The 15,322-nt window shown below is 35.1% G+C and overlaps 3 protein-coding genes across 6 annotated transcripts; 2 read left to right on the plus strand and 1 right to left on the minus strand.

The window, feature by feature from the left end:
- The first annotated feature begins 1,956 nt into the window (after nucleotides 1–1,956).
- Nucleotides 1,957–7,018, plus strand: LOC112711594 (uncharacterized). Of its 2 annotated transcripts, none has more exons than XM_025764275.3 (14): nucleotides 1,957–2,622; nucleotides 3,125–3,246; nucleotides 3,348–3,436; nucleotides 3,520–3,555; nucleotides 3,677–3,794; nucleotides 3,906–4,052; nucleotides 4,312–4,376; nucleotides 4,456–4,949; nucleotides 5,032–5,107; nucleotides 5,194–5,331; nucleotides 5,406–6,110; nucleotides 6,191–6,259; nucleotides 6,345–6,473; nucleotides 6,564–7,018. In XM_025764275.3, exons 1-14 carry the CDS (start codon nucleotides 2,411–2,413, stop codon nucleotides 6,675–6,677), a joined length of 2,514 nt encoding a protein of 837 aa, XP_025620060.1. In that variant the 5' UTR covers nucleotides 1,957–2,410; the 3' UTR covers nucleotides 6,678–7,018. The 2 variants fall into 2 exon arrangements, with proteins under 2 accessions (XP_025620060.1, XP_025620061.1); XM_025764276.3 differs by having other exon boundaries at nucleotides 2,188–2,622; nucleotides 3,677–3,770.
- A 420-nt stretch (nucleotides 7,019–7,438) lies between these two features.
- LOC112711595 (F-box protein At5g52880) lies at nucleotides 7,439–11,264 on the plus strand. 3 transcript variants are annotated; one of them, XR_011866043.1, is made up of 7 exons: nucleotides 7,455–7,940; nucleotides 8,378–8,535; nucleotides 8,628–8,715; nucleotides 8,920–9,104; nucleotides 9,512–9,657; nucleotides 9,851–10,223; nucleotides 10,652–11,264. XR_011866043.1 is itself a non-coding variant. In XM_025764278.3 (6 exons), exons 1-6 carry the CDS (start codon nucleotides 7,750–7,752, stop codon nucleotides 9,959–9,961), a joined length of 879 nt encoding a protein of 292 aa, XP_025620063.1. In that variant the 5' UTR covers nucleotides 7,439–7,749; the 3' UTR covers nucleotides 9,962–10,439. The 3 variants fall into 3 exon arrangements, 2 of the variants coding, with proteins under 2 accessions (XP_025620063.1, XP_025620062.1); XM_025764278.3 differs by lacking the exon at nucleotides 10,652–11,264 and having other exon boundaries at nucleotides 7,439–7,940; nucleotides 9,851–10,439; XM_025764277.3 differs by lacking the exon at nucleotides 10,652–11,264 and having other exon boundaries at nucleotides 9,497–9,657; nucleotides 9,851–10,439.
- A 2,202-nt stretch (nucleotides 11,265–13,466) lies between these two features.
- Nucleotides 13,467–14,994, minus strand: LOC112711597 (reticulon-like protein B1). The gene is made up of 5 exons (XM_025764280.3): nucleotides 14,689–14,994; nucleotides 14,429–14,609; nucleotides 14,205–14,346; nucleotides 14,050–14,119; nucleotides 13,467–13,962 (listed from the first exon to the last, which is right to left on the minus strand). The coding sequence occupies exons 1-5, from the start codon at nucleotides 14,897–14,899 to the stop codon at nucleotides 13,802–13,804; spliced, it is 765 nt and encodes a 254-aa protein (XP_025620065.1). The 5' UTR covers nucleotides 14,900–14,994; the 3' UTR covers nucleotides 13,467–13,801.
- Between the last annotated feature and the right edge of the window lie 328 nt (nucleotides 14,995–15,322).

Here is a 15,322-nt window from a genome sequence, read left to right on the forward strand (position 1 = left end):
GTTTCGTGTTCTGCATATCACATTGTAGTATTAAAATAATTAATTAATGCATTAACTTTACTTAGCCGACCCCACTTAGTGGGACAAGACTTTGTTGTTTTTGTAATGCATTAACTTTACTATATTTTTAAAATTCTTTTCATATATAAAATGCATTAATTATTAGCTTTACTTGATCAGTGCCTTATCTATCCAGTTATATATCCTTATGTGTTCATTATCATAGTTTACAGTAACTATATTGGGACAAAATGATTTTGTGTGGGTTAGTTATCGAAAAAAAAAAAAAAAACACTTGTCAACCATACTAAATTTCACTCCATGACATATTTTTAAAGGGCAAAAAAAGCCAAAATGATTTTGTGCCAAACAAAAGGTAAAAATCATAATAAAATAATACCAAACTTGAGAAAATATTACAAAATCCGTAAATGTATACCATAATCCTAAATGCTTAGGATAATATCATGAGGGTGGAAATTTTGGTATGGTAGATATAAAGGTTAGAATGATGATATGTAAAATCATAAATAAATTACACCTTTTAATTTCTATTATTATTTTTTTGACATTACATCATGTGAGGTTCGATTGTTCGAACTTAAATATTTTTACTTGGAAAGAGAAAACAAATGTCATATTAGTTAGGGTTCATTAGCTATGGCACCTCTTAGACGGAGCTAGATGAAATATTAGAGGAGGGCAAAAAATATTTACACAATAAAATAAAATTAAAATAAAATTTTAAAGAAAATTAAACTGAAATTTACATATAATTTACATATAAAAATTAAAACTTGGGGCCGTTGCCCCCTTTCTCTCCATGTAGCTCTGTCCATGCCTCCTAGTTAACACAATAAAAGAGTTACCCACCATATATAAAATAAATAAATTTTTAATAAAAATAACATTTTGGTAAAAATATTTGTAAATAATAATAAATTAAATTGATATCAGATGTTAGTATGTTACGCCCAAGCTATGACAAAAATAGACATTATGGGTGGATAAAACTGCCAAGCATACACCCGTTTACTGTGCCCCCTAATGTAACTCCATTATAATGTGATAACTACTCTATTAAAAAGTTTATATAAATATTGAAAATAATTCATCCTAGTACAATTCTTGATTTTTTTGGCTTTTTGCTAAAGGAAAGAAAAGAAAAAAAATTCTTAAAATAATGAAAATAAATCATCAATCCCGCTACAAGTTAATGTTATATGCGGTATCACATTAATTACGTATCATTCGTGCTAGTTGTATAAAAAAAATTAGTCACTAAATTAATCTAATTAATATTTAATTTAGTATCTAAATTTATATGTAAAAATTTAATTTAATTTTTAAATTTTAATGACATCTATTTAATTCTTAAATTTTATAAGCGCGACTCAAATTAATTTTTAAAATATAAATATTAATAAAAATGTGACATAAACAATCAAATATTATATTAGAATTTTTAAATTAAAACTGTTTTAGTTTTGACAATCAAATAGTAAAAAAAAACGTCTTAACACTTGTTTTTAGAAAAAAAAATTAATAAACACTACTTGCAATATTATTTTTGATTCCATTATGTCTGGGAATCGAAAATCATTCTAAAGACTAAAATAAGTCACGTTACTAAAATTTAAAAACTAAACAATACAATTAAAACTTTATAATTAAATTGAGGTCCATCGCAAATTCAGGATAAAATTGAGTATTATCTCAAACATTCATATAAAATATATATTAAGATACAAAATATATAATTAAAATAAATTAAATAACATATATATTTATACAAAAATATACTATAATATTTTTATTATGTATTTAATGATTCTGTAAATGCTAATCAATGTTCTCAATAAAATAAAAGATGGTATTAGCAGTAGGAGAAAAGATACTGTACCTAACAATGTAACTAATAACTATAGAAACTCGTCCAATTTTGGTGGTACCAACACGCCTGTGCGCAGTGATCAGCACTTTATTAGTTTATTGTGAGACCTAAAAATCAGTAAACAGGAATTTAGGAAAGTAGCAAGAATTGATCCTTCCATTTTTTTTTCCTTTATTATTATTATTATTTAGTTACTTTTAAAGACATTGTGGTATTTGGTTCCCGGCAACGTATAATTTAACGGTGATAGCATTGGAAGCTATATATAGCACGAGCCACAAATCCCTCACACCAACGTTCTCCTCGGACATATCTATCTATTATCTTCTTCCCCTTACATGCATGCATACATACTTTTCTTGTCCCCAACATTTCCTCCAATATCCAAATATGCCTTCATCAATATATGAACTTGATCAATAATTCTGATACCCTTTGGTGAGAAACAATTGGAAGGGTCCTAAAGAATCAAACTTTTTCTCTGTCTTTGGTTGTGTTTATTTGTTTGTTGTTGTGATGGAACAGAAGCACGTGCTGTTGTCTGCATTGACTGTTGGGGTTGGGTTGGGTGTTGGGTTGGGATTGAGCTCAGGGCAGAAATGGGTTGGAGGAGGGAGCCATGACTCTGATGAGCTTCCTGGGGAACAGATTGTTCAGGAGCTCAAGAAGCAGATCATTGATGGAAAGAACAGCAAGGTCACTTTTGACGAGTTCCCTTATTACTTGAGGTAATTTATTCATTCACTCTCTGCATCTCTCTCTTTCAAATTTGGCTTCTTGCACATTTTGTCCTTGAAGAATGGCACGTCACTTTTATATACGTATTTCATGGTAATTTTCTTTGAATACTCGGGTATTTATAAATTTAGCTTTTTGCATGACGGGTTCTTCTCATATATCTTTGAGATTTATCTCAAGGTTTTCACCATCAAGTTCACCAGCCCTACCTCACAAACTATCATGAATGTTCTGTTGGCACAAGCTCGATCCGGCTTTTCAATGTGTTGTTCTTTTGGTTGCTTTTTCGAATATCTATTGCGTTAAAACAACAGATGAGAACTGAAAGAAATTTGTTGTCACTTTCATGATATTATTTGAACAAATATTCGCTTACCCAATTTTTGAGTTGTTGCATGTCATGAGTTGCGCTAGCTGATATTCAAAGCCATATATTGAGGTTAACATTATTTTCCTGATTGGGCCAAATGTTAATGATGCCTGCAATGACAGTGAGAAAACTCGAGTTTTGTTGACAAGTGCTGGATATGTTCATTTAAAACAACAACACTTCTCCAAACACATGAGGAACCTTTCACCAGTAAGCAGAGCTATTTTGCTCTCCGGACCTGCAGGTATATTATGTTCAACTTCTATCTTGTCAATCATTCAAAAGCTTTCTGGTTCTTAAGTTGATTTGACATGGCTAACACAAGTTGCATTTAAACTTTTCAAGAAATTTACCAGCAAATGCTTGTCAAAGCTTTAGCACACTTTTTTGATTCCAAGTTGCTGCTGCTAGATATTACTGAATTCTCTTTGAAGGTGATTATTTTTACAGATTCTCACTTTTTTCGCTTTGAATTATGAAATGCATATCATCTACCTTTTGTTTTTCCGTTATACAGATGCAGAGCAAATATGGATGCTCTAGAAGAGAATCAGTAAGTTTTGCATGCACTACATTATTTATTTATGTATTGTGTATATTGTGCTCTGCATTAAGAACTGTTTCTGTGTATCTATATGGTGAGACTTTGCTAACACATTTGCTTGTGTTCATAGTGTTTGAAAAGGTCCCTATCCGAGGTAACTATGGAGCGAATGACTGGTTTATTTAGTAACTTTTCACTCCTCCCGTCAGCAAGCGAAAGTAGAGGTACTGAAGGAAGAAGTTCTCAAGGTTTCTAAAATTTTTTCTCTCTTATTTCGTTCTTGAACTTTACTTAGATGCTGCTAGCTTTATATTTGTAACTCCTACTTCACTGTATCTTGATTGATATTTGCAATGCAGGTAGTCATCGTCGACATCGTAGTAGCGGACAAGAAAATAGACAAAGTAGCGGTGGAAATGAAAATTTTAACAATGCTTCAAAGCTCCGAAGGACTTCCTCTTCTTCATCTGATATAACTACCTCCCTGTTTGGTCCAAATGATTCAGGTTATACTTGAAAGAGAAAATGTTCTTTTAGCCTTTATTTCCTATATTTTAGTCATACTCCTCCTTCTCAAACATTCATTTTTTATTTTTACTTGTAATGCCATACATCAATATTCATAATACTGCAACTAAAACAATGCCTTAGCCTTAAACTTGTAATTCAGCTAATTAAATGGTGCTCTGTTTCGTTGCTAACTCATCAAGTTACAATGTTGTTCTGATTCTTACTGCTCATTTTTTTTTTTTTTTGGGTTTACAGGTTCTTTGCAGCGAACAAACCATGTTTCTTTTGATGAAAAGCTATTTGTGAAGTCACTTTACAAGGTCATTTCATCACTGAAAACTTACTTATAAAGCTGAGGTTATATTGTGTTAAATACTTATGTTAATGTAATTTTTGCAGGTCTTGGTTTCTGTCTCAGAAACTAGTGCCATTGTTCTATATATCAGGGATGTTGATAAGCTATTCCTTCGATTGCCGACGATGTATAGTATGTTGCAAAGGCTAATGAAGAAACTGACAGGGTCAGTGTTGATACTTGGTTCCCAAGTGGTGGATTCAGATTGCTGTAAAGAAGTTGATGAACGGCTAGGTATATTATTTCCTTACAACATTGAGATCAAACCCCCTGAAGATGAGACTCAATCTGGCAACTGGAAAGCCCAACTGGAAGAGGACATGAAAGTATTTCAGTTTCAAGATAACAGAAACCACATTGCTGAAGTTCTATCAACAAGTGGCATCGATTGTGATGACTTGCATTCAATCTGCCACTCTGACACTATGCTACTCAGTAACTACATTGAGGAAGTCGTGGCATCTGCAGTTTCCTATCATTTGATGAATACCAAGGATCCACAATACCGGAACGGAAAGCTAGTTGTATCGGCTAAGAGGTAAGTATGCTATTACTGATCAATGGTTCTTTGAAAGGAAAGAAAGCTCTTCCTTCTCATCACTGATATTGGATCCGCGCAGTCTCTGTCAGGCGCTGAATCTGTTCCAGGAAGGCAAAGTCAGTGGAAAGGATAATACAAAAACTAATGAGACCAAGGTTCGTTCACATCTATATTCATAGATAGTGGTTCAAAGAATAATCCAGGATTATTGGTTACATACTTGTATTCATTGATTTGGTAGGATGATGCCGGAGAAGATGGTACTGGTGCAAAGAATGATACAAAGAGCGATGCCCAAGCACCTGAAAAAAGCGAGGGAGAGAAATCTAACCCAGTAACAAAGAAGGATGGAGAGAATAGCACTCCTGCAAAAGCAGCTGTATGATCAAATATCTTAATAGCTAGCTACTTGGAAACTAGTTGTTTTTTTCTCAATGAATTGCATGCTTACAGGAACCTCCTCCGGACAATGAGTTCGAGAAGCGAATAAGACCAGAGGTGATACCTGCAAATGAGATAGGGGTTACATTTGGAGACATTGGTGCATTGGATGAGATTAAAGAATCACTACAAGAGGCGGTGATGCTTCCCCTTAGAAGACCAGATCTCTTCAAAGGTGGCCTTCTAAAGCCTTGTAGAGGTATATTGCTTTTCGGGCCTCCTGGTACAGGAAAAACAATGCTTGCAAAGGCGATTGCAAATGAAGCAGGTGCAAGTTTCATTAATGTGTCAATGTCCACCATAACTTCAAAGTGGTTTGGGGAAGATGAGAAGAATGTTCGAGCTTTGTTCACGCTTGCAGCAAAGGTTGCTCCAACTATTATTTTTGTTGACGAGGTTGATAGCATGCTTGGGCAGCGTAACAGAGCCGGAGAGCACGAGGCAATGAGGAAGATTAAAAATGAATTCATGACTCATTGGGACGGACTATTGACAAAGCCTAGTGAGCAGATTCTGGTTCTTGCTGCAACCAACAGGCCATTTGATCTCGATGAGGCTATTATAAGACGGTTCGAGCGCAGGATTATGGTTGGTCTTCCATCTGCTGAAAACCGGGAAGGCATCTTGAAAACTCTTCTAAGCAAGGAAAAACATGAAAATATAGACTTCAAAGAGGTTGCAGCTATGACGGAAGGATATAGCGGGAGTGATCTTAAGGTTTGTCTTCTTGTTAGTTGGTGACTCTAATTTGTTTGATTTTAGGACAATCTATTGACCTTAATCATTTCTGGGAACAGAATTTGTGCATGACAGCGGCTTATCGGCCTGTTAGGGAGCTACTCAAGCAGGAGACCATGAAGGAAGTGGTAGCTGCCAACTCACTTCTCAATAAGTATTTTCTGTGTGCTGTGCTTAGCTGATAAGTAATAACCCCATTGCACCTTATTTCAGGAACGGAAGAAGAAAGCGGCACAAGGCCAAATCTCAGAAGATATGTCCAATGCTACAGAGGATAAAAAAGGTCAATCAGTTACCCTGAGGCCTTTGACCATGGAAGACATTAGAAAGGCAAAGAATCAGGTATGGCATACTGATCATTTTTCACTCACTTTCTTGGCATCACATAGGTTAGAAATTGTCTGATAGATGTAACTGCAACTGCAAATGCAGGTGGCTGCAAGTTTTGCTGCAGAAGGATCAATAATGAGCGAGCTGAAGCAGTGGAATGATTTGTATGGAGAAGGAGGTTCAAGGAAGAAAGAGCAACTCACTTATTTCCTATAGATAGTGGTAAAGCCAGTGAGTGCATAACTTGGAACAGGGGAATACAAATAACTCTTCAGCATGAGAAATTCAACTCAAAGATGCTCAACTGTAGCATCAAATCAAGGAGCTATTGGAGAATATATATGCATCAAATTTGGTAGAGGGTTCTCGGTTTGTGTGTGGGTTCTCTGCAAACCAGGGATCATTCACCACATGTACTCTCTAGGGATCTATATTCTGTGTCAAATGCGATGCCGTTTTTAAGTGTAGGAGCACGATGTGCATTTTGTATGTATTAACAATGAAGAACAACGTAATATAGTAGTATTTTGTACATCAATAAATGCATTTCAACCAAATCCTATCATGTTAAATAGAAATGTCTGAATTATTATTTCTTCGTATAATAAATTAGTAATGAAAAAATATAGATAGAGAATGAAAATATTAAACAATGTGAATAATAGATATATCGGATGTTTAATTCAATAGATGTGCGGATGATTATTCTAATATTAAGATTTAGGTGAGTAATTTAGAGTGTATAATGTTTTACTTAAATTGAGCTAATTTTAAAGTTTATTGTTCATGTTGTTCAAGAAAGTTATTAGTTACCTAGTATAATCCGTTAGTAATATTAGTTTTCTTAAATAAATATTAAATAAACACGCTCAACGATGAAAGTAAATAAATAACAACATAGCTGTTGAGATCCATCCTTTAAAAATGAGTAGTTCTCCAAGCTTTAAAAATGAATAGTGCTCAAACTTTCAGCACTTGGTTCCACAAGTATTCCATTTTAGCTTGGGTGCCATTAAGGAAGACAATAATGCAATGCTGTAAGTTAATTCCCCATCCTTATCCTTAAGCCACGCTGAAAAAGGAAAGAAAAATATTTATATTTAGTTATTTACCCCTTTAAAAAAAAAAAAAAATCTTCCAATTTTGAGTTTAGTAAAATCATAGCCGTTCATGGAAACGTAGAAAAGGCGGTAGATTTCGATTGCGAAACGGAACCCTAAGAAGGTTGTCCCCGAATTCAGCAGAACCATAGAAGATTGTGTCTGATTCTTGCAATTGATGAGAGAACATGAACATGAGAAGCCAAATAGAGAGGTACGAGAAATTGGGGCTGAGAGAGTCTCTCCCAAAAATCTACAGATACCCGATTGCGTGCAGAGAAATTGGGTTCATTCTAAGGGAGGCTTACATTCAATTCCCAAAGAATTTGCAATCCATCATCTTCCATGACACTCTCGCCGCCTTTCGCCTCCTTCCTCAGTATGTCAACACCATTAATTCTGTTCATTTTCTTCTGCTTTTCATTCAAGTTGAAACTTTGGTACTTGTTGAGATTGAATGGAATTCAGGATATATGATTTTCAATAGTATTCTTGTATCAACTTGATAGACAAGTTCAAGCTGATAATTCTTGAAATTTATATTTTTATTTTTCGTTAAAATATGGAGAAATTCGTATGTGCTTTTGTAATGAAAAAAGGTTGTTTATTGTTATAATTTCCTAGGTGATTATTGTTATGCTTTCAAGAATAACATTTTTTATGTCATTGCCAAGATATTGAGAACTATTATTGAATGTTACCGAGTAATACTGTTGGGAATTTAAGTTGTATTAGTAGAGAGGCATTCTCACATCTCTTTTCTTCTTATTATTATTATTATTATCATAATTTTTTTTATTGCTCTTCTAATTCTAGAATACAGACTCAGAGTGCCGTTTCTGCAGTCCATTTCCTTCTTCAGAGTGTAGAAGCTGCACTGCCAAAGCAAAAAAGGAATATGGCTGTAAAAGAATTTAAGCTCGCCATGGTTGCTCATAAGAGGCGCAGCAAACCTCAGCATCAGGAAGAAAAAGGTCAGATTACATTGCAAAACAGCTTTGTTTATTCCATTGAAGAATGAAAACAAATCATGTCTTTATGAAGCTTTCCCCATCCTGTAATTCAGATTCGTTCCAACTGCCGCATGATGTTCTGGTGCACATTTTCAGTTTTCTCGATATGCAATCTTTGGTCTCGGTGGGGTTAGTCTGCGGGTAATACTTTTTTTCTCCTACCTTCATGACATATATTGCATCAACTCGTCATGTATCATTCATCTTGGTGATTGAGCATGTCATTCCTGAAACAATAACTACCAATGATATTGATATCTTTTTGTTTGCTTAGTCTGGAAATTAAATTTATCATCAATATTGCTTCACTGTTAACTCATGGATACATGATATTGCAATTTTCAGGTCATGGAACTTAGCTGCAAATGATAATCATCTGTGGGAGTTGCAGTATGTTGTGCTATATGGCAATGCTGCTAAACAGCAGCTTATAAATAGGGTTGAAGATCGTAATAAGAGGCATCTGCAGGAACTCACAGATACAAAAAGCATTACTGACTGGAAAGAGGCAGTCAATAGAGCATACACGGGTAAACCAATTAACCCAGTGTTTATTTATTTCCCACTATGCGATGTAATTTTACTCGAATTGTCAAATGTTTTTAGAGAAATGCTAGGGGATCATAAGAATTTATTGTTTTTAGTCATCAAGTTAATTTCTTTAATTTAGTAATCCAACAACATACTTTATCCCATACTTTTAAACATTGATTGCCAAGTGATGAACAAAAACTATAAATTTTGATGGCCCTCTAGCATTCTTCATGTTTTTATCCTTTACCTTCAGATATTGTCAGGAGTAATGAGTTTCATTTCATTACTTTTCCGCAGTCATGTTTTGTCACACTATGAAGAAGCTACCCTTTCTCTTCTCTCATTAAGATAAACACAAATCCTCATATTTTCTTCTTATGTTAATCAGTCTACTCCGATGCAGGAGCATTGGCAAAGAAATTAACAACCAATCGCGGATACTGTGTAAACTGCAGAACAGTAGTTTGGCTAAATAACTCAAAATGCCCTAATGTACATAGCGGAATGATCTCCGAAGTTCAGGAAATCAAGCCTGTAACACCATTCCAGGTTTGTACTGCATTGTTTAGCCATAATCTCATTGGCATTATTGTAAGACCAAACTTTTTGTGCTTCTAAGTTTTAACTTTAAAAAGCTAAAGATGTTTCTGAAAGTACCAATTATTTTTAAAGTTGGCTGGTATTTTGCAAAGTTGATATATATAACCTTATATATTAACGAATGTAGACCTATTAATTGCAGGTTGTGGAATATGTTCTTGATGATTCTCTATCCTTGACATCTTCCTCAGACAGTGATAGTGATTCAGAAGGAGGACCAGTTTCTAGGTTATGGGCATTACCAAAGATGTAAGAAAATACAAGGTCATAGACTTGGCCATTGGAGGGTGCCTTTAGATCATTGAGAGAGAGATATTAGCGGGAAGATTTTTGGCATGAAACATCGTCAGCCTTGGTCTATGAGGTTCAATCAATTTGATCCAAAGAAGTGCCAATGGGGTTGCAGATGCCCTTGCCACAGGAGGTGAAGAGTCGAATTATGGCAACTTGGCAAGTGATGGCTCCAGATGATGAATTCTGTCAGCTAATAGTTAACGAATAATGAGAAGTTAAAAGTTGAGAATAGTTAGCTATTTTGACTTTTTAATTAAATAATTATTTAAAAAATTTTAATTATCAACAATGAAAAGACAACTAAAAATGTAATTTTTTTATCTATTAAAAGATCTAAAATATCCAAAATACAAAGAGTATTTTCAAAAAATTTTAGAAAATTTTTATGTAATTTTTTTAAATATATTTGAAAAAGGGTGATCTTTTTATATTTTAAATTTGATGAATTTATGTTGAGTGTATTATATTTTTTACGAAGATGAATAAATGAATGTTCAAAAAATAAAATCTTTATATTTATATATTTTATAATAAATATTGATTTGATATTAGTATTTTTTTTAATAATTAAAATGTATTCTTTTTGTTTTGTTAATTAAAAAATAATTTTACTACACAATTAATAAATAATAACTGTATTTTTATATAGGTGTTACGTTGGGTAACCGGAGATAATGGACTTGACTCGTTAGGTTGGCCCAAATGCTTGTGGAGGGAAACCTTCGAAGAGAATGGCGCTCCTAGGCTTCCGCCCGACTTGTGAGTACGAGTGAATGGGGGTGGTACCTGCAAAGACACTCCGATGCCTAAGTCAGCAAGGGTGTAAGTAGGTCTAGAGAGTATTGGAGCTTAGAGATACCTGAGGGGTTAGTGTATTTATAGTGGTGAACCAATAACCACCGTTGGAGTAGTTCCACTTTTCAGGGTATATAACCGTCCATTTATCTTAGGGAGGTTACGATATAGCCTCTGGAAGTGGGTAGAGAGATTTTAGGGGCAGTTACTCATTTGAATGAGTGTTTATCTGTTAGCCAATCTTCGTCCCCGACTTCTTTGGGATAAGTCGTGGTGAGAACCGACTTCGTCAGGAGTAGGTCGGTATAGTGTAAGGCTCAATCCTTTGGATTGGGCCTTTCGTTAGGTCCTGGACCTTATCATTGGATCAGGGTATGAACAATAGGTATCAAGAATATTCGGTGTATGAATATTTTTTTTCCCAAAAAACAAAAACCTAGATCTAATATCAAATTTTTATTTAATAACTACACATGAATTCATGCGTACAAATAGTTTGCGACTAATACAGTAGTATATTAAGAACAATCATAGACTAATACACACAAACAAATCAAACAGGGATCAATATTATATTAATGTTCTAATTTATTGGTCATATAGCATTATTATACGTTTGTGAAATGGGGTGTGCGATCTCGACACTGGGACATGGTTGCAACTAATTGTTGGCCAGATAACTAGAGCCGCGAGAGGAGAACGTTCGTATTTGGCAAAGTATTTCAACATTAACATGCTATTTACATATTTACACGGGCACCCTATATATTGCAAAATTAATCTTTGAGCCTACTCTTGCACAAATTTTTTCATGGTCTATATTTGTATATAGGAAATTCGATATCGTAACTTTCACAACTTGATATAAAAAATTGTATCACTCGCATTCTTTTTAAACAAAAATACTCACTTTTATCTTTTATAAATAAACTTATACATAACCTTCAATTGTGAAAATAATATAGAATTATAGATAACCTCAATTGACTTTATTTTACTCTCTTATGCCGTTCTTCTCCACTACGATATCCTCCACAGTCCACACTCTCCGCCTCTCAGCTCTTCTATTGACTTCCTTCATTGTCATCTAATCTTCAATAGCAAAAATAAGAGTAAACTACCATTTTTACCCATAAAAATTAAACACACTGACAGATCTATTTATAAAAAAATAAAATTATTATTTGTACCCATAAAACATGAGTTTCATATAATAAAATTATCCAAACACTAAAAAATTACATAAAATTTTCAAATTACCCTTATCATCATTCGCATTATCCACCCCTCCTTCTTTCCTTTCCTGACTCGTCCTCGCCTGAGCCAAACTCTAAATTCAAAGGCACCACCACCTCATTTCCTTCATCACTACCATCACCACCACCACCACCACTATACCTCCATCATCATCTTTTTCACATAAAGCAGCAATAACAACAGCAATAGAAAAAGTAAAGAGAAAAAACAGTTCTTCCTCCCTCACTGAAAAGCGTCGATGACGATGGTGGCAGTGACACCCACCGGCGCCGTCGCCCTCTCCTCCTTCTCCGATCTCTTGCATGCTCTCTTATTTCCAGACCAGCAACAACGACAGGGACGGACTTGATCAATGGCGGCGATAGACGCGACGGAACCTGCAACAGCAAGACGCGACGGCGGCGACAGCTGCCCCTTCTTTGGTTCTAGCTCGCATCTCCTCTTCGGGCTCCCTCAACAACGGTGACGATGATGCGATAGTGGCGGCGAGTCCCCACGTTGCCAGTGCGGTCTCCCTCCCCTCCTCTTCTCTTCTTCTTCTTCGGGTGGGGTGTGTGTAATGTCTCCGTGTGTAAATTTTGGAGGAAAAAGGGGTGGTGGCTGGGTGAAGAGGGTTAGGGTTAGAAAGGTGGTTAGGTGAAGGGGATGGTGGTGGGATTTGAGATTAGAAAAGTGGTGGTGAAGATAAGGGTAATTTAGGGATTTTAGGTAATTTTTTAGTCTTTGGATAATTCTGTTGTGCGGAACCCATATTTCATGGCTACAAATAGTATTTTTTTTCTATAGGTAGATATGTCAGCGTCTTCAACTTTCATGGGTAGAAATGGTAGTTTACTCGCAAAAATAATATAGATAATTGTTTCAGATTCGATCTTCGGGTCATTTTTCAAAATGGTCACCGAACTCGATATTTGTAAAATTGGGTCATTTTTACAGTCCAAAGACGAATAGATAACTTTCCTAATCCAATATTTAAATTCAAATTCATCTCTTATCTTAGCTAAACAAAGATAAGATAATTACCACAAATTATATAAAGAGAGCAAGATATACTCACTTATTTCACACACTTTATACCTCTTAAATTCATTCTGACTTGGACGTTGAAATATCTTTGCAAGTACCACCCTACTGTTCCAAGACAATCCGACAAGTGTCTTGTTTTGTAAGTCTCCGATTTATCTCACAACCCATTAGTACCAAAGACTTCTAGTAGAATAACCTTCCCACTATTGTCATTTTCATGTTATATATAAGAATGAAATAGATAAAATCAATTTTTAAGAAGAGAGCTACTTTAGAGTGGCTGGTATCATGTGAGTTATTAAGAAAACGGAGGAAATGATAACGCCATCTATCTCAAACATACAACATGCATGGCAAGATAAAATATATTATAGAGCACCAGCACCTAGTATTAATTTTTTTTTAATTTTATTTTTATTCCTCTCCCTTTAGACAAACAAAAACAATAGGAATTTCGTTATCCTGGACCTGGATATATAATGACATGCTCTTGCATTACCTACATGGGCAAAGGCTATTAGCTATTAGCTAGCTAGGTGGTTAATTGTACCGTTGCCATGCCATATAATTAACCTTCACATTTAATTTATATAAGATAACTAATACAGAATGAATCCAAGACAATCCTCCGAAAATAAATCCTGAAAAAAAATTTGGGATCTGAAGACAGTATGAAGTGAGAGAAACTTAGAAGAAATATATATGTTATTATTGTAATGAATTAATCCTTTTTGAACCCGGCCACTGGTATCTGGCTCAAGACCTTAGCATCTAGCACCGCATATTGCTTCTTGATCTCAATCATTGCCTTCTCTGCTAGTGCATCAATCTGGTCTTCATTTTTCTCATACACCAGTGGCAATGTGAACAGTAATAGAAAGCCTGTGTATCATACACTCAGAATATTAATTACGATATATATGTAGGAGCAAATAATGCGTGAAAAGAGTGTCTCGATAATTAACGTACATAAGTAAAACAAGGTGAGGAAGTTGAAGCAGCTCCCAACAAGTGAGATGAGCCACAATATACCAACAACCTGGATGGGATATGACATGCATAGAGAAAGCTTGAATAGAAGAATGCATTAATTAATCTGAATGAGAAATGAATAAATTACGTACGGTAAGGAATTTTTTGATATCTCGGCCAGTTCCAATTTCTCGGAGAAGAAGGAAGGCTCTGTTAATTTCAAATCTCAGAGCTTTGACTATGTGAATAAGGCAATCCTCGGGGATTGCAACTTGTGGAACTTGCACGGGAGCCCTACTTAATTATTTGAAGAAATTAAAATAGAGTTCATTATAAGAAAGAAAGAGAAAGAATTGGCATATATATATATACATACTTGTGTATAAAGACAGAAGCATTGGACCACAAGAAAAGAGCTGCGAGAGATACAATGAGGAAATGGCAAATGAAAGTGATGAGATGGTACTCCATTCTCTCGAAGAAGAACCACAACATGGTGCCGGCACCAAGTACCATCCCTGAGCTTCTCTTGTTCCTCCATAGAAATATATCAGCCGCTGCACCACGTACAACAAATTTGTTTAACAGCTAATCCATCAAAATATTAGGATCGGATCTGAGTTAGTCATCAGTTACCCTTTCCAGCTCCCAAGACCTTGTGGACGGGCTGTTCGCGGCCGAAGAGGCGGTTAACCTCCGCCTTGTAATGGATCGCCTTCTCCTTCGCCTTTGCCTTCACAGTGGCGGCTTGGCGTGCCAACGCCGGCCTCTTCTCATCCTCTGAGCTAGACGACGACGATGCCGACGAAGAGTCATGGATCTTGTGCATCAACGATGATTCCCCCATCGATATGGATTATTATTACTATTATTATTATGATTGGAGAATTATGAGATGCACAAACCGAAAGGTGATCAAAGTGAAACTGAAAAGAGCGAAACAGAAGGAAGCTAGAAAAGGATAGCGACTTTGGAGCCTCAGGTTCCGACTTTAATTATGGTTAAGAATGAATAACGTAACCGATCCTTCAATGCAATATAATTCAATTTCATTTTTCTTTCCGAATGAATGGTGAAAATCTTATATAGTGCATGTTTGTTCATTATCACTCAGATGTCTTTCCTTGTTTTAATTTAACCTGTTAATTGTATCGTCCACGTTTATCTAATGTGTACTCTATTTTATCAATTGAATCTATTAGTTATACATTTAATTATTTTTATTAACTAAGTTTAAAATTAAACCAACAAAAATTGCTCATAGATATGC

This window comes from Arachis hypogaea, chromosome 9, assembly GCF_003086295.3.
Source record: "Arachis hypogaea cultivar Tifrunner chromosome 9, arahy.Tifrunner.gnm2.J5K5, whole genome shotgun sequence".
NCBI classification, from domain to species: Eukaryota; Viridiplantae; Streptophyta; class Magnoliopsida; order Fabales; family Fabaceae; genus Arachis; species Arachis hypogaea.

Coding starts and splice junctions, on each gene's coding strand:
- LOC112711594 (XM_025764275.3), top strand. CDS start 2,411: ATGGAACAGAAGCACGTGCTGTTGTCTGCATTGACTGTTGGGGTTGGG. Junction 2,623..3,124: donor GAGTTCCCTTATTACTTGAG/GTAATTTATTCA, acceptor CTGCAATGACAG/TGAGAAAACTCGAGTTTTGT. Junction 5,108..5,193: donor CAAAAACTAATGAGACCAAG/GTTCGTTCACAT, acceptor TTGATTTGGTAG/GATGATGCCGGAGAAGATGG.
- LOC112711595 (XM_025764277.3), top strand. CDS start 7,750: ATGAACATGAGAAGCCAAATAGAGAGGTACGAGAAATTGGGGCTGAGA. Junction 9,105..9,496: donor AGTCAATAGAGCATACACGG/GTAAACCAATTA, acceptor TATGTTAATCAG/TCTACTCCGATGCAGGAGCA. Junction 9,658..9,850: donor AGCCTGTAACACCATTCCAG/GTTTGTACTGCA, acceptor TATTAATTGCAG/GTTGTGGAATATGTTCTTGA.
- LOC112711597 (XM_025764280.3), bottom strand. CDS start 14,899: ATGGGGGAATCATCGTTGATGCACAAGATCCATGACTCTTCGTCGGCA. Junction 14,347..14,428: donor GCTTCTGTCTTTATACACAA/GTATGTATATAT, acceptor ATAATTAAGTAG/GGCTCCCGTGCAAGTTCCAC. Junction 13,963..14,049: donor CCTCACCTTGTTTTACTTAT/GTACGTTAATTA, acceptor TATGATACACAG/GCTTTCTATTACTGTTCACA.